Source organism: Pollachius pollachius (genome assembly GCF_949987615.1).
Source record: "Pollachius pollachius genome assembly, chromosome: 5".
Lineage (NCBI taxonomy): Eukaryota > Metazoa > Chordata > Actinopteri > Gadiformes > Gadidae > Pollachius > Pollachius pollachius.
In genome coordinates, this window is record NC_136938.1 from 8450792 (window position 1) to 8475714 (window position 24923).

Sequence of the window (24923 nt, forward strand, 5' to 3'; positions counted from 1 at the left end):
GTATGTAATTGAGTAAGTTAAACAGCCCTTTTTACACACAAACACACACACGCACGCACGCACGCACACACACACACACACACATACACACACACACACACGCACACACACACACAAACACACCCACACACACACACACACCTACACACCCTTCTCTCTCCGTGTGTGTGTGTGTGTGTCTTTGTGTGTGAGAGTTTTTAGCAGCTATGTGACAGATTCCTTGAGTTTTCAGAAGTTTTTCATTCTAAAAACGAAACAGTACTGTAGTACCTTTGCACAATACATATATAGTAGTAGTTCTAGAGTAGATATGGTAAAGTAGTACTAGAATAAATACAGCAGGGCAGTAGTAGAGTATATATTGCAAGTACTAGATTATATAATAGAGAGGTGCAACTCTACTATACATACACTCTAGAACTCCTTTTTTTATACTAGAGTAGTACTTTACTGTATAATCTCTAGTACTACTTGTGTATTAATTATGGCTAGAGCAGTACAAACCAGTGTAAACTATTATATACTAGTATTAATCACTATAGAGATGTATTTACCAGCATTAAGCTGTGTTTCCCAGTATAGAGTAGTAATAAAGACGAACCAGTACAAACCTCTACAGACCAGTGCAGTTGACAGAATAGTTAACAGTATATCTAAGAGACATATGCACAGTGGTTTGCATTGTGTGCACGATCACACCAGAAAACATCTTGCCAGGCTTCAAGTTATGTGCTTGTTGCCGAACCACAGTAGTTCAGACCAATCAGCATCCTATGAGGAACGGCTTGGGCTATGTGATATGTTATAGACAGACTGTTGATCCAAACACCGGCCAAGTATTTAAAGAAAGTCTGTCCGTTCCAACGGTTCCTGTGGATGACTACCCAGATGGTTCTGTGTAACAGAACCATCTGGGACCCCAGCATCACGTTACTGGTAACCTCCTACACCACAAAACATGCAAGTTAACACTGCTGCCCTGTTTGGACCAGTAAGGAGCACCATAAATCAGTATAAATCATTACAGACCAGTATAAACCTGTTCGGAGCAGTATAAACCAGTATAGAGCAGATTAGAAAATTATAGAATATTATTAATTAATCTAGAGCAGATTTAACCAGTGTAGAGAAGATTTAACCAATAAAGATTAGTTTTAACAAGTATAGAGCAGATTTAACCAGCTCACCTGAGTCCTCTGCTGCTATTTAGTGAGCTCTAGGCTGTCGCCTCACTTTACTCCCCTCTCTCTCTCTCTCTCTCTCACTCTCTCTCTCTCTCTCTCTCTCTCTCTCTCTCTCTCTCTCCCTCCTTTCTTCTCCCCACTGAACTTTTATGACATGGGAGGCTGTTATCATCTGTTTCTGTTGTCTCCATGGAAACATGAAAGGAAGGGTGGGAGGGGAGAGCCAGAGGCAGGGTGGGGAAGAGGGGGGAGGTAGGGGGTGTGTGAAAGAAAATAAGGTATGGGTGCTAAATAAAAGTTTATATTTAAATACTTATTTTAAAAACTGTTACACTATAATCCCAACTAGTACTCTATAACTCCAGCTAGTAAACTTAAACATCAGCTTATACATTATAACCCCAACTAGAACTATATAATTCCAGCTAGTAAACTACAACCCCAGCTATTAATTTATAACCCCAACTAGTACACATTGACCCCAGCTAGTATGTAACCCCAGCTAGTATGTAACTCCAGCTAGTACACTCTAACCCCAGCTAGTAATCTATAACCCCAGCAAGTACACTATATCCCCAGCTATAGCTATATACCCCCAACAGGTATATTATATAACCCCAGCAGCTAGTAGAACCCTCTTATAGTACCTTTAACTAATGATGACTGCCGATACACTGTCTTGTAACCTGTGTAAGTCCCGTAGTAAATTTGTGTTCTACACATGGAGTGCTCCACCCAACACCATATACCGTTTTATGGCTTTGAAATAAGTCAGTCCTACAGGCATGGCCTCTTTGCCAATCAACCCATGCAAAGACAGACTGAAGGTTTACAGGGGTAAATTAAAACCTGTAGGCGTGGCTTATTTACTATTCCGCCCACTTCCAGATGCTTCCTGAATGTCCTCCAGTGCAAGCTATGGACCTATTAAAGAAATGCAAGCTCGTTTACTTATTGTCTCTGACTGAACCACGTGTTGAACATTTACCACTCTCCGAGCGATACCTACCTCGAAACAACGATACCACATAAGATCAAAATTACTTCTAATCAACTTGTTTTCAATAAATCCAAGAAAATGTAATTAGGAACCCAACCCTTTGTCAAATAGCTCTGACAACAGCGCATCATTGCAACAGCTGAATATTTGTTGTGTGTGTAAGAAAACAAGTTGTGCGTAAACATAACCTGTTTAGTAAACATGTTAAACAGTGAGATATATGGCCATATTTAAATATACAGTACATAATGCATTTCCGTATGTTCAGACAACAGCGGGCAAACAAGCCTCCACCAGAGGCCACTGTTCAGTGCAACACACGGGCTATGATGTTGCTCTACTCCTTGCCGTATCAGACGCTAAGGACATTAAACATTTTTATTTAGATATTTTATTTGAGTTATATATGGTTATATATGCATAATGTACATACAATTTACTAGTCCATTATACTGGGCATTGCAATTTTTATTTTTGCTGTCAACTCTTTTTTTAAACTGAACGTTGTCTTTGCAATAGCTCCCCAGGGAAAATGTATCTGTCTAGCTTATTCTGGGACGGTTATTAACTGTCCATTGTCCCTGTTAAATAAATGAAAAAAATAAATAATAAAGAATACTGTTGGCGGTGCTACGGGCCCTTTAACTCCCTCCCCCCCTCCCCTCACCCCCCTCCCCCAAGAGTAGTCACTGAGGTCCGCCAAGCTGCTGTCTGTCCCCCGCCGATCTGCTACCAGTCCCTGCTTTGTTTTTATCCATCCTCACCCTCACCATGGCTGCTCTCTCTACAGATGAAGCCTTCCCCTTCCACGGCCTGCTGCCCAAGAAAGAGACAGGTGCTACCTCTTATCTCTCCCGCTTCCCCGAGTATGACGGCCGAGGTGTGCTCATCGCTGTCCTGGACACCGGGGTGGATCCCGGGGCCCCCGGCCTGCAGGTAAATCCAGCCCGCTGCTTCACGTTAGCTTCTAATGCTAACTACAGGCCTCGTACCCCATTCAAACCGCTGTAGTAAATGTAACCACTCAAATAATACAAATATAACCACCAAATCATGTATTTATTAACGAACGGTATACGCTAAAACATTTTTTAGTAGCTGTACTACCCAAACTTGTATGTATTTACGAACTGTCACATACACTAACATGCATTGATTCAAATATTGTTATAGTAACTCCACTTTCACCAGTTAAGCATATATGTGTTTCTATATTCTAATAGCAACTCAACGTTAACTACTAAATCATGGATTAATTGACATAATCTTAGAGTAACTCAACTTTAACCACTAAACCATGAACTGAGTGGCATACTGAGTTATTAACAGCACACACAAACATGAATATCTACTTATTTCTCCGGCAGTGACATGTGTTTTAAAGGTTATAGTACCACACAAGGGGCTGTCCCAGAGACATAATAGGATTCTATTAACATCTGGTAGAAACTTTTCCGATTCATTTTAAATTGTGTGTGTGTGTGTGTGTGTGTGTGTGTGTGTGTGTGTGTATACATTTTTTTATATATATTATGGAGGTTACCTACACACAACTCAAAGTATCATACAATTTTAGGGGTTTACAGTTCATTACGGTTCCGACACTATACATGCCTGAAGTCTTTTTTTTTTAATTTATGAGACTGGCAGCATGTACTAGTTTATAAGTAATCTTGGATCCAGCAGTCCTACTTCTGCTGTACCAGTTTATTAGTAATCTGGGTAACCTTATTTCCTTGTGTAGTTCTACAGCGGTCTACACAGTGTTGACGTGAAACCTTTTACAGACCATCTTTCTATTAAAGATGTGAGGTGCCCTGGCTTTTCTTTACACCAGAAAAATATTAATGTTGTTGGCTGAGTTTGTGTTACTGTTAGTCTTTTTTATGCACTTAGAGATCCCTCCCTGCCTGCAGCAGTATAATTGATGGGCAGAAACAACGAGCGAAAGAAAGTGAACCCAGATTTGAGCTAATCTGCTGTAACACTTTAGTTATTAATCTGAAGTCTGATTTGTGAGACAAGTTTTTAACCATTTTACATTAGTAGGCCTGCCTTGTAACATGATGCAAAATCCCAGGTCTGGCTCAAAACATGCCATTTTGCGCTCTCCATGTAAGTGAGGTGCTAAGCTGTTATTGATGAATTTTTAAGCAGGGTTTCCGACTGGTGTTTAAGTGTGTACTTTTGTAACGCAGAGTAAATTAGACCTGCTGTCGGTTCTCTCCAGGGCACAACAGAGTATATAAGACCCTGCTGCTTCTGGTCCGCTTTAGGGCACAACAGAGTATATAAGACCCTGCTGCTTCTGGTCCGCTTTAGGGCACAACAGAGTATATAAGACCCTGCTGCTTTCGGTCCGCTTTAGGGCACAACAGAGTATATAAGACCCTGCTTCCATCAGTTCTCTCCAGATCACAACAGAGTATATAATAAGCCCATTTTGCTGTCTGTTCCCTCCAGGTCACAACAGAGGGAAAGCCGAAGATCGTTGACATCATCGACACGACGGGCAGCGGGGATGTGAACATGACCACCGTCGCAGAGCCTAAGGATGGGACAATCCCCGGCCTCTCTGGAAGAACCTTGCAGGTGAGAACCATCCCACCCGAGAACCTCTAGAACAAACACACCCTAGAATCTCCAGAACCAAAACACTTTGCAGAGCCTCTAGAACCAACACAGCCTTCATCTTCTTAAAAAAAAACACACTCTAGAACCGACACACCCTAGAACCAACACTCTTGAACCTCAAGAACCAACAGTCTAGAACCAACACAATGTACCACACACCCTAGAAACTCTTGAACAACATACCCTTGAACCTTTTGGAGGTACATCCTAGTGAGGCCAGTGTGTGATTATGGAGGTACATTCTGTTGAGGCCAATGATTAGGGTACTTTAACATATTTAAAGCATGTAGAAAAGCACCTAACTGTGAGTGACACCAAGTGCTTGTATCCCCCTCCTTCTCTCTCGTTTATGTCCTTGAATGTCCTATGTTCATCTGACATCTCTTATGTGTCTCCCTGCAGATCCCCCCGTGCTGGGTCAATCCATCAGGGAAGTACCGCATCGGAGTTAAAAACGGTTACGAGATATTCCCCAAGGCTCTGAAGGAGAGAATACAGGTACCCACCAAGTAATTCACTCTCAAGTTTGGGATTACCATTACAATTCCACTGGAAAGAGTGATATGTTTGTCGGAAGGTTGATGTTTGAATGTGGAGTATTGTTCAATGAGGGTTTTTGTAGAAGGAGTGGTGTGTGCGTGTGTGTGTGTGTGTGTGTTTGTAGAAAGTTGTTTCAATAGAAAGAGTTAGGTTGTATTTGATGATGGTTTCAGAAAGAATAATGTGCATGTAGAAAGAGTGATTTGTTTGCTGAAAGGGTCAATTGTGTGTAGTGATGTGTGTGGTTTTATAAAGAGTGATTTTGTGTGTTTGTATAAAGTGTAATGTGGTGGGTCTGTGTTTGTAGAAAGAGCGTAAGGAGAAGTTGTGGGACCCCCCCCACAGAGCCGCCCTAGCGGAGGTCAGTCGCAGAATGGATGAGTTTGACCTCGCTCACCCCACCCCTTCCCAGGTACAAGCTTTCATCTCATGCAGGCTTTACACTTTTCTATAAACACTTCTATATTCATATTATCAATAATATAATCTTTATTACGTGCCCATTATTAATTGAATCCATTAAACACATCTGTAATAATATAATCTGTATTAATGTACTGTATAGGATATCATAATATTTTCATCATTTGCTTTTTAATGTAGCATATCACCGAAGCACAATTGATGTTTCACTGTTTCTATGGGTTTGATAATGAGATCATGTGAAGTGTTAATGAACGTGAATCTGGAGGGAGTATAACTGTCGATGAGATAATGAGGGTCAAGAGTTTGAATGTAGCAGCAGAAGAATGAGGCTGGCTGGATGCTCGCTGCCTGCCATGGCGAAAACGTTGATCGTTCAAGCAGCACTGCACATCAGATCAGAATAACCTTTATTACATTCTCATTGTACAAGTACACAAGAGTAAAATTCTTATGCTTGGCACCTCAACAAACATAGCAACTACAATACGATATAAAGTAATTAGATGTTAAAAATATCTAAAATGAGAAACAGAAATAAGTAACAAATGAAAAGTGATTGAGTGGTAGTGGTACCAGCCACGGTTGATCACGTCTGATTGTGCCCGAGATGGAGGTTGGGGTCTGTTTCTCAGTAGCCCTTGTTTTCTGTTGAAGCTGGAGAAGCTGCAGAAGGAGGAGCTGCAGAGTCGCTCGGAGCTCCTGGCCTCTCTGGAGAAGAAGTACAGTGACCCAGGCCCCGTGTATGACTGTCTGCTCTGGAACGACGGAGACACCTGGAGGTAGTACTAGTACCACCATGGTTCACACTACTCTGGGCTAGGGTTAGGTTGGGGTTGGTAACTATATATATATATATAAATAGAGATAGCTATAGTGTAGCAGCTCGTGGTACCCATGGCGCCAGCTTTGTTGCAGGGTATTGAAATAAAGTCTATATTTTATCTATATCTATATGCATGTGCATGTATGTCTTTAGAATATAAACAATAGTCTATAATATATATAGAACATATATACTAATTGTCGGAGCTCATGGTACCCATGCAGCTAGCACCACTGCAGGGTGTCTATATATAGTGTATAATACCATAGCACACACTGCTTGTGTTTAGGGTTTGGTTGGGGTAGCTGTTGCAGTGGTGAGTAAGTGTCTGGGCTAGGTTGCGGCTGGGGTAACCCTGGCCTTGTCTTCCAGGGCGGTGGTGGACACCTCTGAGTGCGGGGACCTGTCCCAGGGTAAGGTGTTGAGCTCCTATAGAGAAAACCAGGAATATGCTACGCTCGGCAACGCAGAGATGCTCAACTACTCCGTCAACGTCTACGACGAGGGAAACACACTGTGCATCGTCACCAGCGGAGGTAATCTGATGTTAAATACATGTGTGTGTATGTATGTTTATATTTAGAGGTCCTACAAAATCCGTAGGAAACCCTATTTATTTGTTAGTATTATGCTTATCTTTTTTTTTTTAAACCCTGACCAATTCGGCCATATCTGAAAAACGACAACAGCAAAAGTTGTATGTATCGGCAGGCTTGTAGAACATTTAATGACCAAACGCCCAGGTATAATATATAGTATTCATGGTACCCATGTCATTGTTGCAGTGTATTAATATATAGTATGTATTTGATAGGAGCGCACGGTACCCACGTAGCCAGCATCGCTGCAGGGTGTTTCCCAGACGACCCAAAGCGGAGCGGTGTGGCCCCCGGGGCCCAGATCCTGGCCCTGAAGATCGGAGACACGCGCCTCAGCACCATGGAGACGGGCACCGGACTCATACGGGCTGTAAGTAATGCTATCATTCTTATTATTACCCTTTTTATTATTAGGTGCTGAATGAAATAAGCAAATGGCAAATAAGCCAGCGTTAATTAATCAAAACACAATACTGGCTTGGTGTAGTGTGTCTGCTGGTGTAGCCGACTGCTGAAGTTAGTTGGCCCTTTCAGGCCATCCCCCATTATTTTATGTGGAAAGTTTTGTGTCGATGGCGCAAGAAATTATGTTGCCGTGTCAATTTCAAAGTAACACAGCTTACTTTGAAACACAGGTTACTTTGTTGCAGGTGCTCACTGAGCTTTGGAATGGAAGTCAATGGGGGGGAAAGCACTGACTCAACCACTCCAAGGCTCACACCTCAGTTATCTAGAAAGCGTACAACGACAAAGTTCAGTCAATCATAAATCCGCTCCAATATGAACCGTATATGTTCTATACTTCAGATGATTGAGGTGATCAAACACAAATGCGACCTGGTGAACTACAGCTACGGAGAGGCCACACACTGGCCCAACTCAGGGTGAGTTATCTAGTGATGTCAAATATTATTTATCAAAATAATCTAGGGATATCATCTAGTGACTTAATCTGTTATCTAATGATGTCATCTAGGGACTTAATCAGTTATCTAGTGATGTTGTCTAGGGATATCTAGTCATGTAGTGACACCAGCTCGTGACTTCCTCTGTCATCTAGTGATGTCATATCATCTAGTGATGTTATCTAGTGATGTCATCTGTCATCTAGTGATGTCATATCATCTAGTGATGTTATCTAGTGATGTAATCTGTCATCTAGTGATGTCATATCATCTAGTGATGTTATCTAGTGATGTCATCTGTCATCTAGTGATGTCATATCATCTAGTGATGTTATCTAGTGATGTCATCTGTCATCTAGTGATGTCAGCCAGTGATGATGTCATGTGGTCTGACCGACTTGTGTCCTCTCTGCGATTGGTCCAGGAGGATCTGTGAGATCATCAACGAGGCGGTGCAGAAACACAACGTGATGTTTGTGTCGAGCGCCGGGAACAACGGACCCTGCCTATCCACCGTGGGCTGCCCTGGAGGGACCACCAGCAGTGTAGTGGGTAGGTTATTATCAACCACTAGTGTAGTGGGTAGGTTATTATCAACCACTAGTGTAGTGGGTAGGTTATTATCAACCACTAGTGTAGTGGGTAGGTTATTATCAACCACTAGTGTAGTGGGTAGGTTATTATCAACCACTAGTGTAGTGGGTAGGTTATTATCAACCACTACTCCCAGCAGTGTGGTGGGTAGGTTATTATCAACCACTACTCCCTGCAGTGTGGTGGGTAGGTTATTATCAACCACTACTCCCAGCAGTGTGGTGGGTAGGTTATTATCAACCACTACTCCCAGCAGTGTGGTGGGTAGGTTATTATCAACCACTACTCCCAGCAGTGTGGTGGGTAGGTTATTATCAACCACTACTCCCAGCAGTGTGGTGGGTAGGTTATTATCAACCACTACTCCCTGCAGTGTGGTGGGTAGGTTATTATCAACCACTACTCCCAGCGGTGTAGTGGGTAGGTTATTATCAACCACTACTTCCAGCAGTGTGGTGGGTAGGTTATTATCAACCACTACTCCCAGCGGTGTTATAGGTAGGTTATTATCAACCACTACTCCCAGCATTGTAATGGGTAGGGTATTATTTACAGAACAAAACTCTTTAAAAACGTTTTATTTTTCAGTGTATCTTTTTTTTTTTACCTTAGTAGCGAACACATTGAGTTCTGAAATCTCTTTGTCAGGGTGACCTGACCAAGAGGGCAATACCACATGGGGTACAGTAGAACAGAACAACAGAAAATACAACATCTAATAATATACCCACGTGCCCCCAAAACCTTATTTATATCTTTATAAAAAGTTAATAGAAAAATTAGTCTCCAAACGCACCAGACTCAAACGTTTTGTGCAGCGTCGTATTTCTCCTGGCCAATACCAAAGAAGTCCCTTACAGACAACTTGATTCATGCTTAGTTTGGTTTGTTTTTTTGCCTGACTGTTCCATTAAGACCAGGAGAGTAGAGACCTCCACTGCGGAGGTCTCTACTCTCCTTCCTGACTTTGTTAGCATTGCCATCTGAAGAGAGTTGTGCGATATAGGGTTAGAGGGTGGGGAGTTATGGTAGGGCTGAACGATTTAGGGAAATAATCTAATTGCGATTATTTCTTCCAATATTGCGATTGAGTATGCAAATTTTTCTTTTTAAAGTTCCTTATGTTCTGTACTATTCACTAAACAAGCAATAAATCATTCTATAGTATGACCAACACAACATTCGAAGCAGTCGAATGTTGTGTCTTAATTCAACTATTGAATTGTAAAATACAAATAAATACAAATCTTACTGATCTCAAGCCAGTAACAGTATACCCCCCCCCCCCCCCCCCCCTAAAAAAAACAAAAAAACATTGCAGCCTTTGTAATTTGCAATTGGCAAATCGAACCCCTCTATTACATAGTGATGACGGTTTGAATTCGATTAACCGTTCAGCCCTATTTCTGGCTATGTAAGCATTGCCATCTGTGGAGAGTTGTGTTATATAGGCTCCGAGGGTAAGGGGTTGACGTGTGTTACGTGCTCCGCGTGTCCCCAGGTGTTGGGGCCTACGTGACCCCCGACATGATGGTGGCGGAGTACTCCCTGAGGGAGAAGCTCCCGGCCAACCAGTACACCTGGTCGTCACGGGGACCCAGCATCGACGGCGCCCTGGGGGTCAGCATCAGCGCTCCGGGGGGAGCCATCGCCTCTGTCCCCAACTGGACCCTCCGGGGGACCCAGCTGATGAACGGCACCTCCATGTCCTCGCCCAACGCCTGCGGCGGCATCGCACTGGTTCTCTCAGGTGGGTTAGACCCCTAACATTAACCCTACCTCTAGCACTAACCCTAAACATTAACCCTACCCCTAACCCTAACCCATACCCCTTACCCTAAACATTAACCCTAGCCCTAACACTAACCCTGAACACTAACACTAACCCCGAACACTAACACTAACCCCGAGCACTAACACTAACCCCGAACACTAACACTAACCCCGAACACTAACACTAACCCCGAACACTAACACTAACCCCGAGCACTAACACTAACCCCGAGCACTAACACTAACCCCGAGCACTAACACTAACCCCGAACACTAACACTAACCCCGAGCACTAACACTAACCCCGAACACTAACACTAACCCCGAACACTAACACTAACCCCGAACACTAACACTAACCCCGAACACTAACACTAACCCTGAACACTAACCCTGAACACTAACACTAACCCCGAACACTAACACTAACCCCGAACACTAACACTAACCCCGAACACTAACCCTAACCCCTTACACAAACCTAACCCTTACCCCTAACACTAACACTAACCCTACCCCTAACCCTTACCCCTAACACTAACACTAACCCTACCCCTAACCCTTACCAATATCCCTTATCAACCTTACGTCACCAACTTGTGTGTATAATATGTGTGTACGTGTAAAGCAGACTGGCATCAGTACCAGTGTGTCGGGGGGGGGAAGACTGCGTTTTGTGTGTGTATAATGTGTATAATATGTGTGTAGGTGTAAAGCAGACTGGTGTGTGTGTTTGTGGGGGTTAGGGGAGTGTTGTGTGTGTGTGTATAATATGTGCGTAGGTGTAAAGCAGACTGGCATCAGTACCAGTGTGTGTGTGTGTGTGTGTGTGTATAATGTATATGATGTGTATAGGTGTAAAGCAGACGGGCATCAGTACCTGTGTGTGTGTGTGTATGTGTGGGGGGGGGGGTTAGGAGAGCGTTGTGTGTGTGTGTGTGTGTATAATGTATATGATGTGTATAGGTGTAAAGCAGACGGGCATCAGTACCAGCGTGTCGGGGGTGAGGAGAGCGTTGGAGAACACCGCTCAGAGGGTGGAGGACATCGAGATGTTCGCTCAGGGTTACGGAATCCTCCAGGTACGCCTTCCTGCCTGCTCACCTTCTACTTCCTGTCTTCCTCTCTCCTGTCCTGTCTGTCTGCCCTGTCTGCTAGCGTGCTACCGCTAGCCTTGTTAGCATTGTTAGCTCCCAGCTCATGGACGTTGTTCTCCTTGCAGGTGGAGCGGGCTCTGGAATACCTCACGCAGCATGCCTCCCTACCCACAAGCCACCTGGGATTCTCTGTAACCGTGGGAACGCAGCGAGGCATCTACCTCAGGGACCCTGCCCACATCCTGGCACCCTCAGACCACTGTGTGGGAATTGAACCCGTGTTCCCAGAGAACACAGGTGCGTACACACACACACACACACACACGTAAACACACACACACGTAAACACACACACACACCCACATAAACACACACACACGTAAACACACACACACACGTAAACGCACTCTTACAAACACGCGGTAAACACACTCATGCATGCACGTACAGATCTCATGAGATAGTGTGTGTTTATATTTATGTATGTGTGTGTGTGTGTGTGTGTGTGCAGACAACTCGGAGAAGATCTCCCTCCAGCTCCACTTGGCCCTCACCTGCTCCGCGTCATGGGTGCAGAGCCCCGCCCACCTGGAGCTGATGAACCAATGTCGTCACTTCCACCTCCGCATCGACCCCCAGGGGCTGAGGGAAGGACTGCACTACACCGAGGTGAGCCTGGAGGTTATAAAGAGCAGAGGGAGAGAATATGCGTCACATATGAGAGAGACAAGGAGAGCGACTTCATGTTGCATATCGGAGAGAGAAAGACTAAACATTACCTATACTAAATAGAGACATCTTTGGAGAAAATAAAGCCACATCTTCTATAAGGCGCAATTCATAATCCTAACAATACGGACATATCCTTTCTTGGTTACTAAACACTGAATCCTGGTTGCTGTGTGTGTGTGTGTTTTGCTCATGTAGGTGCTGGGTTATGATACATCTGCTCCTGGGGGTGGTCCTCTATTCAGGGTTCCTATCACCGTTATCATCCCAACCAGGTAACACTTCCTCTTGTCTCCTCCTCATCACCACCTCTTCTTGTCTCCTACTTTACCTCCTTCTCTTGTCGCCCCTTATTTATCTTCACCGTTACCTCATATTGTCGCCTCCTCCTTCACCCCCTCGTCTCCTTTAACCCCTCTTCTTGTCTCTTCTTACAACTCCTCCTTCTTTACCCCCCCCCCCCCCCCCCCCTGTCAACATAGTTTTACATGTATTTGACACATTTACCTAGACTGGGCACCAACAGCCGATTGTGTCGGCGATTTGAATTCCCCTGAAGAAGGTTCTAGAGAGGAGCAATGCATTTCTTTCTGCTTCCGATACGCTTTTGCGGGATCTAATCACAAAGCCGTCTTTTCCCCCTGGTGCGCTATTGGCTGGTTTAACAGGGACAGGGAAGCGACGGCAAGCAGCCAATTGCGTACAGAGTCATTTGAACTGGGCACGTTGATCACTCTTGTGCTGAAGAAAATGACAGCAGCATTCCTAGACCGACGTGCAATCTACGATTGAGCTTGGTCTGGCACTAGCAAGGCTAACATTTACAAGGAGTTAAAAACAATCTCTCTTTTTGTCCGTCTGTGTCGTTCCGTCTCCATGTCTGACATCCTGTCTGTCTCTCCCCCCCCTCCCAGGGTGAGTGAGGGAGCGAACCAGGAGGTTGTTCTCTCAGACGTCCACTTCAGGCCGGGTCAGATCAGGCGCCACTTCATCACCGTCCCAGCTGGTGCCTCCTGGGCAGGTGTGTGTGTGTGTGTGTGTGTGTGTAGGTTACAAATGCCAACTTATTGTGCTAGTGTTACGTATTTTAGGGCAATCATTCCCAAAGTGAGGTCCGCGTTGACGGTACTGCAGGTGGTCCGTGGAAAATCAAAAGAAAATATGAAATAAGTTTTTTTTTAACATTAATTTTACCAGGAAATTCCCATACAAATTACAAATATGTATGCATGTATATAACTTTCTTTAAACAAGCCTGTTGTACTGATGCTATGACCAGCTATTAAGAGGTGTGGGTAATTCAGGTAGGACTGTGTGTAGACATATTTTATTATGAGGTGGTCCGTACAAATTCTTTATTAGAAATAGTGGTCCACACACACACAAAGTTTGAAAAACCCCTTGTCTAGGACATGTACATAGCCTTGCAACCCGTGGATTTTAATAATTATCTTCTGGTCCCAGTCTTTATATGCCCCGGATTACACATATGTTGTTTGTGGATTTAAATGAGAATTTTTCATGTCAAGAGTTTGACCGTTTATTGTGCAATTATTCAGTTAAAGGCTGTAGAGAAAACACAATGAGAAAGACTACATGTCTCGTCTGTGACGTCACGCTCCCTGCGCCTGGCGTGGACAAAACCGACAATCTCCCCATCGGCATAACTGAAACTCTCCACATGCCCCGACTTATAATGGTCTTCACCTCTTTCGATGCTTTTATCCTCTCCTTGGAAAAAAGTGGTGAAGTGGAGCAGAGAGATCGCCATGTCTGTACCGGAGTTCCAAGTGCGGTTGGTGACGTATATCATTCGCGTCGAGAACAGCGAAGAGCTGTAGTTCACAAAGTGGCCTCACACAAAACCTAACATTATCAAACTTCTTCGCAATTTTTTTTTGTTTTCTTTGCATGAAAAAGTATCATTTAAATCCACAAACAACATGTGTAATCCAGGGCATATAAAGACTGGGACCAGAAGATAATTACTTTCTCTCCATTGAAACCCATTCATATTTTTTTATATTTATATTCATATTTATTCTCATCGGTCCCATGGGCTCTACCGTGACTTCACCACTCTATTAAAATTGTGCTAAATTTCTGCAGTTATAGGAAGCATGTTTACCTGGAAATATAGATGTTTATTGTACCCCTGAAATTGTATGTTGCATAACAATGTGCTGACCTGTATTAATGTTTTGGATCATTAAAAAAAATGTGATTCCTAATGAAAATAATCATAATGTGGAATCAAATAAAGTATACAAAATGTGTGTGAAAACAATCCTACAGGAAACACTGGCTGAGAGGTTCTATTTTAGCCCTACGGGTGTGTGTTTATACGTAAATTTAATTTGTGCATGTAGGAAGTATTTGTTTAATGTGTGGAAGTAGTCTACGTGTGTATTTAATGTGTATTGTGTGTTTCAGAGTTGACTCTGAGCTCCCGCTCAGGGGATGTGTCCTCCAAGTTCGTGCTCCACGCGGTCCACCTGGTGAAGCAGAAGGCCTACCGCGCCAACGAGTTCTACAAGTTCGCCTCTCTGCTGGAGAAGGGCTCCCTGACGGAGGCCTTCCCTGTCTTGGTACCTACACCTCCCACTGCTACAAGCCACCAAACACTGCTACACCTCCCACAGCTACACCTCCCACTGCCACCAAATACTGCTACACCTCCCACTGCTACAACCCACCAAATACTGCTACACCTCCCACAGCTACAACCCACCAAATACCTACACCTACACCTCTCAAATACTGCTACACCAAAGCACTGCTACACTTCCCAATACTACACCCCAAAAATACTGCTTCACCTCCCACGATACTACGTATAGATACCTACACCAACATAACATGCTGCACCACCCTACGTCCAGCAGCACCCAAAATAAGTCAAGACATGCTGGTATCTATAGTCTATATTGTGTTGGTAACTGTGTGTGTCTGTGTGTAGCCAGGCCGTATCGTGGAGGTGTGTATCGCCCGCTGGTGGGCCAGTCTTGGAGATGTGACGGTGGACTACACCATCTCCTTCCATGGTCTGCACACGCACCCCTCCCCCCTACACATCGTGAGTATACACACTACCCCCCTACATATCGTGAGTACACACACTACCCCCCTACACATCGTGAGTACACACACTACCCCCCTACACATCGTGAGTACACACACTACTCCCCCCTTTAAATACACACACACACCCCTTCCCCTACACATCATAAGTACACACACTACCCCCCCCTTTACATTGTAAGTACATACACACACACACAACTCCACCCTTCACATCGTAAGCACACACAACTCCCCCCTTTACATTGTACGTACACAAACACACACACTACTCCCCCCTGCACATCGTAAGAACACACATACACACACTACTCCTTCCTGCACCACACACACACACAAAGTCACACACACACACACACACACACACACACACACACACACACACACACTACCTTTACATCCCAAGTGATCACCATGACAAGCAGCCATGGATGTTGATGCTATGGTTGGTTCTTTTTCCCAGAATGCATCAGAGGGCGTGACCAGCTTTGAGGTTTCATCTCCTCTCCGATATGAAGACGTAGCTCCAAGCATCACACTCAAGTCTTGGGTACAACCACTGAGGTAATTATACACACATCTACGCACATTACACACACAGGTACACAAACATACGCTTGAAACATTGAGATGTGTGTGTATCTGTGTGTAGGCCAGTAAACTATAAGATCAGAGCTCTGGGTACGCGAGACGTTCTGCCCGACAACAGACAACTGTACGAGATGCAGCTCACCTACACCTTCCACCAGGTCAGTTCTATACTATATATTATTATAGTTCTACAATAACAGGTCAGTTATTATCTGTATATTAATATTATAACATACACCTTCCACCAAGGCAGTTCTATACTATATATTTTTATAGTTCTACAATAACAGGTCAGTTATTATCTGTATATTAATTTTATAACATACACCTTCCACCAAGGCAGTTCTATGCTATACTATGTACCCCGCTATGATACCGCTAGAGACCCCGCGGCTCTTTTGATCAATTAAAAAAACATATGATTAATATTTTCTTCATATTACGTTTGCTTATATCAAAGAATAATCTGATCTTGTGATACCTGAAACCCAGAATTTATCTGGGTTTGTCCTCTTGAAACAGAGCCCAACTCATTTATAGATGACCTATTATATATTCTAGTAAGATAATAACGTACACCTTTCAGAGAGGTACAGTGGTTTACGTGTGTGTGTGTGTCTGTCAGCCTAAGAGTGGGGAGGTGACCCCTAGCTGCCCTCTGCTGTGTGAGCTGCTCTATGAGTCTGAGTTCGACAGCCAGCTGTGGATGATGTTCGACAGCAACAAGAGACTGCTGGGCTCAGGAGACGCCTACCCTCAACAGGTATATAACCCTGGTACCCCCTTACCCTCAACAGGTATATAACCCTGGTACCCCCTTACCCTCAACAGGTATATAACCCTGGTACCCCCTTACCCTCAACAGGTATATAACCCTGGTACCCCCTTACCCTCAACAGGTATATAACCCTGGTACCCCCTTACCCTCAACAGGTATATAACCCTGGTACCCCCTTACCCTCAACAGGTATATAACCCTGGTACCCCCTTACCCTCAACAGGTATATAACCCTGGTACCCCCTTACCCTCAACAGGTATATAACCCTGGTACCCCCTTACCCTCAACAGGTATATAACCCTGGTACCCCCTAACCCTCAACAGGTATATAACCCTGATACCCCCTTACCCTCAACAGGTAGATAACCCTGGTACCCCCGAACCCTCAACGGGTATAACCCTGATACCCCCTTACCTTTAACAGGTATAACCGTGGTACCCCCTACCCTAAACCTCAAAAGGAATATACGTCCTAGTACCCCCTGGACCAGTTGAATGTACAGATATTAGACTGTAACAGAACCCTACCTCGCCCGTCTCCCGCCCGCCCCTCTGCAGTACTCCCTGAAGCTGGAGAAGGGCGACTACACCGTCAGACTGCAGGTGCGCCACGAGCAGTCCAGCGAGCTGGAGCGTATCAAGGACCTCCCCTTCGTGGTCTCCCACCGCCTGCCGAGCACGCTCAGCCTGGACGTCTACGAGACGCACCGCACCGCGCTCGCCGCCAAGAAGAAGACCACCTCCCTCACCATGTGCCCAGGCAGCACCCAGCCCTTCTACACCGTCTCCCTGCCCGACGACAAGTAGGTCCCCTACCCTCACCCAGCCCTTCTACACCGTCTCCCTGCCCGACGACAAGTAGGTCCCCTACCCTCACCCAGCCCTTCTACACCGTCTCCCTGCCCGACGACAAGTAGGTCCCCTACCCTCACCCAGCCCTTCTACACCGTCTCCCTGCATGACGCGACAACCCCTCCCTCCCTCCCTGCCTGATGAAAAAGTATTCCTGCTCACTCTGGGCGGGGCTAATATGAATCGGTCTCTCTGTGTATTGGCCAAATCAGGGTTTCCTGTCCCAAGAATTGAAGTCGCAAGAAAGTAGCAAGTTGACTGACTCGACTCTCTCTCTCTCTCTCTCTCTCTCTCTCTCTCTCTCTCTCTCTCTCTCTCTCTCTCTCTCTCTCTCTCTCTCTCTCTCTCTCTCTCTCTCTCTCTCTCTCTCTCTCTCTCTCTCTCTCTCTCTCTCTCTCTCTCTCTCTCTCTCTCTCTCTCTCAGGGTTCCTAAGGGAACGTGTTCAGGCTGTTACCTCACCGGTTCCCTGGTCGTTCCCAAGAGCGAGTTTGGCAAGAAGGCTGTGAGTGTTTCCTGTCTGCAGTCTCTGACTTCCTATCTCCTAATTCGCCCTCCACAGAACCCATAATTAGAACTATATAACACACCTAGCAGCATGCTACGTTAGTTAGCTGCGTGCTAGAAAAGTAAAAGATTAGTAAGAACTCTTCTGAATGAGTTTCCCTCTCTGTTCCGCTACCTATTGGTTTTTAATCTACCTTTTGTGTCTTTAAAAAGAGAAAAGTAAACTACAGTGAGAGCAGGTGCTGGTAGAGGTGTTGACTTTGTCTTGTTCTGACCACCAGGGGCAGGCTTCTGCAAAACGACAAGGCAAGTTTAAGAAGGTACTGGAAGAGATAGACTCCATTTAACTCTCTCCTTGGCTCCTACGGTCTCTCTACCGGGGTCCTCTCGCTCTCTGGCTCCTATGCTCTCTCTACCAGGGTTTGTTCGTTCTCTCTCGCTCTCTTTAGCGCCTATGCTTTTTCTACCAGGTCTGTCTCTTATCGCTGTGAGTTTAGCTCTCGCTCTCTGTCTCTCTCCAATCCCATGGGGTGGTCCTGTGCCCCTCAGTTAGGGTAAGGGGTCAGGGTTAGGGTCACCATAGACATGCTATGGTGCAGCAAGGCTGATCTGAACTGGTGGTCAGTAATATCCCGCTCATTTAGAACCGACATTAACCCTAACCCACTTCAAGCAGGACAGAAGACACTAACGACTGCGACCTGCCATTTTTGGATGGTTCACTACGTGAGGTACCGTGACAGGAGAAGCCTTGAGGGACTTCTCCTGTCACGGAAGAAATAACCGAATTCATTGAAAAAATATTTCAAACTATTAAATCGCTGATTTAACAAACTCTGTCCATTTTTAAATATTAAGGACAAACTCTGTCCGTACTCTTTTCAGTGAGCTGTTGAGATTACAAAGCTAATATCAAATGTCAGACAGAATTCATCATCGCGGATATAATCGCATGTTCCATCAGTCTGAACCAAACTAAATATATTAAATGTCTCAGAAACGAATCAATCAAATAGGATATAATATAAAGCAATACAATAATCGAGTAAAGTTCTCAACTGCTTGGTTCGTTTTCATCCATTCTTTCATATTATATATAAATAATAAAGCTGTATTTTTATACTTTAACATTGAACAACAGACTGAAATATAGTTGCCTAACTAAGCAATAAAGACCTATTCTTTCTTCTCATATCCCAACATTCTACAACAGACTGATTAAGGTAGAGTAACTGAGGACAGTAAAGTAATTGGATGCCCTTGTTTTAAACACGGCGTGTTGAGTGTGTACCATCAAAGCGCTGGTCGTCACTCTGTAGTTGCGCCCTCACGGCTCTGCCCCACCAACCGCGTGGCCCCGTATAGGCACTCGCCTCCCACTCACTTTGTATTGGACGCGGGCACGCGTAGGGCAAGGGATTCTGGGAAAGCTCACGTGCCGACGGGGGAGAAACAAGTTGAACTTCAGGTAACTTGATGCAAATTAGCGTGTCTTGCAGCGCGCATTCGGCCGGTGATTGGACAATCGACATTCAGTGAGTACCAGCAGACCATACGGACTCGTGGTGGAATTGAATTTCCTGGTTTTGAGCACTTCCATCGACAAAGTGGTAAACTTCCACAAGCAGCCGCTAGAGAGATGCGGGGCGTGGCCACGCGTTTGGTGGGGCGGTCATGGACGGTGCCATACGTTCTGATGTAATACTGCAGCGAGGAGCTTGGGGTCAGGGGCTTAAGTGGTGTCAGGCGGAGGGAGGAGGATGATGTGGATGACTAGCAGAGTAAAAGTCCTTCCCGTCGTGTACAATTGGGACTCCTGCGATGTAAAGCAGGAAGTGTGTCTTGTTTGTTGACAGGATGTGGTTCCCGTGGTGTACCACCTGATCCCTCCCCCGAACAAGGTGAAGAACGGAGGCAAGGAGAAGGAAGGAGGGAAGGAGAAGGAAGCAGGAAAGGAGAAGGAAGAAGAGAAGGAAAAGAGTGTGAAGGAGGAGTTCATCGAGGCCATGAGAGACCTGAAGATACAGTGGATGACAAAGTCTGAATGAAATTATTATTATTATTACTGTTATTGTTACTATTGTATTACAATATTATAATAGCACAATCACTCCGATACTGTACTATTAAGGGTAGTCCTTCTATTAGTACTGTTATAACTATTTATAGTACTTTTATTTGCTACTGATAGTCTCATACTGGTATACCATACATTTATTAGTGCTATCAGAACTATTAATTTTATAATTATAACTTTTATGAATGGTATCTGTACTATTATTTGTACCATTAAATGTCCTTTAAAGATGATGATTACCTTTTTTTAATATAATTTGCACTCTTATACAGTTAGTAGTTTTGTACTGTAATTGTTTAGTCTCTATTTGTGGCTATGCTGAGTGGGTGACCAACGTCAAGTCTCTCCCTGTGGGCTAGGCTGGAAGGCAGCTGCATGTACGAGGAGCTGAGGGAGCTGTACTCCTCCTACCTCCCGCTGCACGTCCAGAGGCTCCATCAGCTGGACGCTGAGAAGGTCTGTCTGTCTGTCTGTCGTCTCTGTATCTCTCTCTGTCTTTGTTTCTCTCTGTCTTTGTTTCTCTCTATGTTTTTCTGTATCTCCCTCTATGTCTCTCTGTATCTCTCATTCTCTCTGTCTGTATCTCTCTCCCTCTGTGTCTCCTGTATTTCTGTCCTGACCTGGCCCTTGAGTTGCTATATTGTGTGCGTGTCTGTATGTGTGTGTGTGTGTGTGTGTGCAGGAGCGGGTGAAGCATCTCCCTGATGTGGTGACGGCAGCAGACCAGGTCCTGTCCCTCATCGACCAGACGGCTCTGGCAGTTCACCTCACCCTGAAGACCGACCCACGGCCCGAGGCCGCCACTATAAAGAGGTACCGGCAGGATGGACACTGGAACCATCTGCTAGAACCATCAGCTATAACCATTAACTTCAACCATAGAAACTATAACCATAGAAACTCATCACATAAACAAACCATAAACATCTGTTATGAAGTTTTTCATTTCTGTCCCCCACTTACGAACTGGACGATTGGACAATCTTACACATTGCGTCTTTATATAAAACGATTTATTTTCTGTTTGTGTGTGTGTGTGTGTGTGTGTGTGTGTGTGTGTGTTCCAGTGACATGGAGAAGCAGAAGACGTCGCTGTTAGACGCCCTGTGTAGGAAGGGATGTGCTCTGGCCGACCAGATCCTGCTGCCCCCCCAGGATGGGGACGGGGCCTTTGCTCTGGGGGAGGCGGAGCGGCAGGCCGAGGGCCCCCAGGGGCCTGAGGAACAAGCGGGCGGCAGCAGCAGCTCTGAGGACGGTCAGACCAGCCTGGAGAAGAGCCTCACAGAAACCTTCTGGGAGGTCCAGAAGTGGGCGGAGCTCACCGACACCAAGGTAGCTGTGCTGTAGATTAGTTACCATGGTAACAATACTGTAGTTTAGTCACCCTGGTAGCAACGCTGTAGTTGGTGACCGTGGTAACAATGCTGTAGTTGGTTACCGTGGTAACAACGCTGGAGTTGGTTACCGTGGTAAGAACGCTGGAGTTGGTTACCGTGGTAACAACGCTGGAGTTGGTGACCCTGGTAACAACGCTGGAGTTGGTGACCCTGGTAACAACGCTGTAGTTGGTGACCCTGGTAACAACGCTGAAGTTAGTTACCTTGGTAACAACGCTGGAGTTGGTTACCAAGGTAACAGCGCTGGAGTTGGTTACCAAGGTAACAGCGCTTGGTTGGTTACCAAGGTAACAACGCTGTAGTTGGGTAGGCCTACGCAGTTGGTTGGGTAGGCCTACAGCTCGTCTTGGAGCATGATGTCTGGTTGTGGTTATCCCTGCTAGGACTTTTGTTTCTTTATGTCTTTACGTTCTAATATTTATGTTATAATATATGTTCTATCTACCCCCAGGTGTTAACCTTCTCCTATAAACACGCGCTGGTAAACCGAATGTACGGTCGCGCCTTGAAGTATGCGTCCAAGATGGCGGAGGACAAACCCAGCAAGGACAACATGAAGAACTGCATTCAGGTCAGACTCACCGCTAAATAGACCAGGGGGTGCTCACTAGACGATGAGATAAACCGTTTACTAGACCCGGGGATGGACCGCTAACTAGACATTGAGATAAACCGTTTACTAGACCAGGGGATGGACCGATAACTAGACATTGAGATAAACCGTTTACTAGACCTCTGTCAACGCCAGCTAGAGATGGTGACAGAGCAGGAGAAATACAGCCAACTAGACCAGGAGACCGCTAACTAGACCAGGAGACCGCCAACTAGACCAGGAGACCGCTAACTAGACCAGGAGACCGCCAACTATACCAGGAGACCGCTAACTACACTAGTGGACAGACCCCTAACTAGGCCAGTGGAGAGACTGCTAACTAGACCAGAGGAAGCACTAAATAGAGCAGGAGACCGCTGACTAGACCAGGAGACTGACCTCTAAGTAGACCAGGAGACCGCTAACTAGAACAGGGTGCAGATATCTATCAAGACCAGGAGATCAGTAACTAGACCAGGGGACCGCTTACTAGACGCTATCTGAACCAGAATCTCATATTCAGTGTCCAAGTTATAGAAATGACAGTGATGTACTCTCCCTGTTTCCTATTTCCAGTTGATGCACCATCTGGGATGGACCTACTGTGCCACCTTTACCCAGAACTGGCTGCCTGTCTTATACCCTGCAGAATACACCCCCTTCTAACACACAGACACACACACACCCATCGAACACACACAGACACCCTTCTAACACACACACCCTTCTCACACACACAAACACACCCTGTTCTAACACATAAACACATCCCTCTAACACACACACACGCAGACCCTTCTAACACACACATCATTCTAACATACCCTTTTAACACTTAAACACATACACTCACACACCCTTCTAACACACACGTGCACGCACACGCACGCAAACACCCTTCTAATCACACACACAAACACACACACACACACACACTGTCAATATAAAGGATGAGAATGTGGTGTTTTCTCTTAATGTAGACGAGGAAGAAAGGGGATGAAACCAAACCCAGGGAAATGATCCTTCAGCCAGCTGCTGACCTGGAAGCATCTTGACAGTCACATCAAGCTAACGCTAGTCTGATGCCAGCCTGAAGCTAACCTAAGGCTAGTCTGATGCCAGCCTAATGCTAACCTGAAGCTAGTCTGATGCTAGCCTAATGCAAGCCTGAACCTATTCTTTCTCAAGCCTAATGCTACCCGGATGCTAGCCCAAACCCTGACCCTAATTCTAGCTTAATGCTAGCCTTACTCTCACGCTAACGCTAGCCTAATGATAGGTTAACGCTAGCTTAACACAAGCCTTAAGCTAGGCTAATTAGACAGTTTGTTTGAGGGTTACTCAATTGGTCTGTTAGTATGGTGGAGGGTTTGTCCGGCCACAGGCGAGACTAAATCATCTCTGAATGGAAGATGTATTCAGACCTTCTACCACAACCAACAGACTATCTCCACCACCACCACCACCTCACTGTCTGAAGAACCCTCTATGATCCTCCCCTGTGAACTGCCCCTCTATATCTTCTGTACATACACATATCTAGAGGCAATATAAGAATATCAAAACGTATCTAGTACTCTCCATGACTTAGTTTGCATATATGCATGTCTTCTGAATATGGAAGGAAAAAAACAAACGGTTTGGGATAAACATTTAGGTTTGTTTTGAGTTTAACAACATTTTTTAACCCTGGGAAGACTTCATCTGACGGTGATTCGCTGCTTGCGCCCTTCTACCCACTTTAGTTTTTATCGTTTAACAGCGCAGCGTCCTGTTTGCATTAGCGTTTGATCCTCCCAGAGAGCTCAGCAGCTGTCGTTAAAGTGTTGTCTATGTCTTTTTAAACCTGCTAAAGAGATCGCTTCAACAGAGGTTTGAATACCTTCTCATCGACAGCTGTCCACCACAACTCTCGTCCTCTTGGGGCGGGTCTTGTTGCCTCAGACACGTTCCTATAGGCTGAGCCTCTCCTTGATTGACAGGATATTATTTGCGGTTGATAACAGGATAAACCCTTAGAAGCCCTACACCTCCATCCCCCGTGTATTTATCAATCCTGTTCCCGTCACGTCGGTTTTGTGCGTTGCCAACGGTTGGTGTTTCAGGCGTTGAGTGTTTGAAGGCCTTAACTATCTGGACCAGTCCGTCCTCCACTTCCAGCACACGCTGGGTGCCGACTCGATAGATTCACACACCGAGGAAACGCCAATGTGTTATGTCCTATCCCTGAGTTTTTTGTTGTTGTATTGTTTTAAAGACGTCACGTTATTCCCAGATTATTTCACCTTGCCTGTATGGATGTATATCAACAGAGGGAAGATGACAATAAAACGATTTTGAAGATTTTAAATACGCTTCCACCTTTTTACTGGCGATGAAAATATGTCCAGGAAACATAATGTACAAATGTGAAACTTTTTCTAACTTAAAAACTTTTATTTTTTTCTTCATCTGATCATACATAGAAAAGGTGTGAGATTGTACTTTTTTGAACGTCATATATATTTATGTTCCAATCTGATACCCTTCTTATCAGCTTCTTCAGTCAGTAATCCTATAAAAAGTTTATAATTTTATGACACACACACAATGTTAAAAGTTGAAAGCAGCACACAGTAACCAAGGTACTTCACAAAAATAGATAACAGCAAATATTCCTGTGAATTCAGGATGGATCACAGCCCATTCAGTAGTGTTGCGCATGCGCAGTGTTTTACTTTAATTATCTTTAGTAATAAACTAAGT

General features: G+C 44.9%; 1 protein-coding gene across 2 annotated transcripts; it reads left to right on the top strand.

Moving 5' to 3' along the window:
- The first annotated feature begins 2879 nt into the window (after positions 1-2879).
- Positions 2880-24505, top strand: tpp2 (tripeptidyl peptidase 2). 2 transcript variants are annotated; one of them, XM_079737097.1, is made up of 29 exons: positions 2880-3120; positions 4648-4776; positions 5221-5316; positions 5666-5770; positions 6439-6563; positions 6980-7143; positions 7422-7576; positions 8014-8090; positions 8536-8663; positions 10207-10455; positions 11445-11560; positions 11701-11872; positions 12087-12244; positions 12503-12579; positions 13219-13325; positions 14738-14892; positions 15264-15380; positions 15849-15949; positions 16038-16134; positions 16602-16739; positions 17314-17558; positions 18032-18110; positions 18394-18432; positions 19969-20150; positions 20549-20645; positions 20872-21002; positions 21257-21521; positions 22038-22157; positions 22755-24505. In XM_079737097.1, exons 1-29 carry the CDS (start codon positions 2956-2958, stop codon positions 22842-22844), a joined length of 3879 nt encoding a protein of 1292 aa, XP_079593223.1. In that variant the 5' UTR covers positions 2880-2955; the 3' UTR covers positions 22845-24505. The 2 variants fall into 2 exon arrangements, with proteins under 2 accessions (XP_079593223.1, XP_079593224.1); XM_079737098.1 differs by lacking the exon at positions 18394-18432.
- The last annotated feature ends 418 nt before the right edge of the window (positions 24506-24923 follow it).

What these genes read in the sequence shown, in the direction of transcription:
- tpp2 (XM_079737097.1), top strand. Translation starts at nt 2,956, where the DNA reads ATGGCTGCTCTCTCTACAGATGAAGCCTTCCCCTTCCACGGCCTGCTG. An exon ending in AGGGTTACGGAATCCTCCAG is followed by an intron (nt 11,561 to 11,700) that starts GTACGCCTTCCT and finishes TTCTCCTTGCAG; the next exon opens with GTGGAGCGGGCTCTGGAATA. An exon ending in AAGGACTGCACTACACCGAG is followed by an intron (nt 12,245 to 12,502) that starts GTGAGCCTGGAG and finishes TTGCTCATGTAG; the next exon opens with GTGCTGGGTTATGATACATC.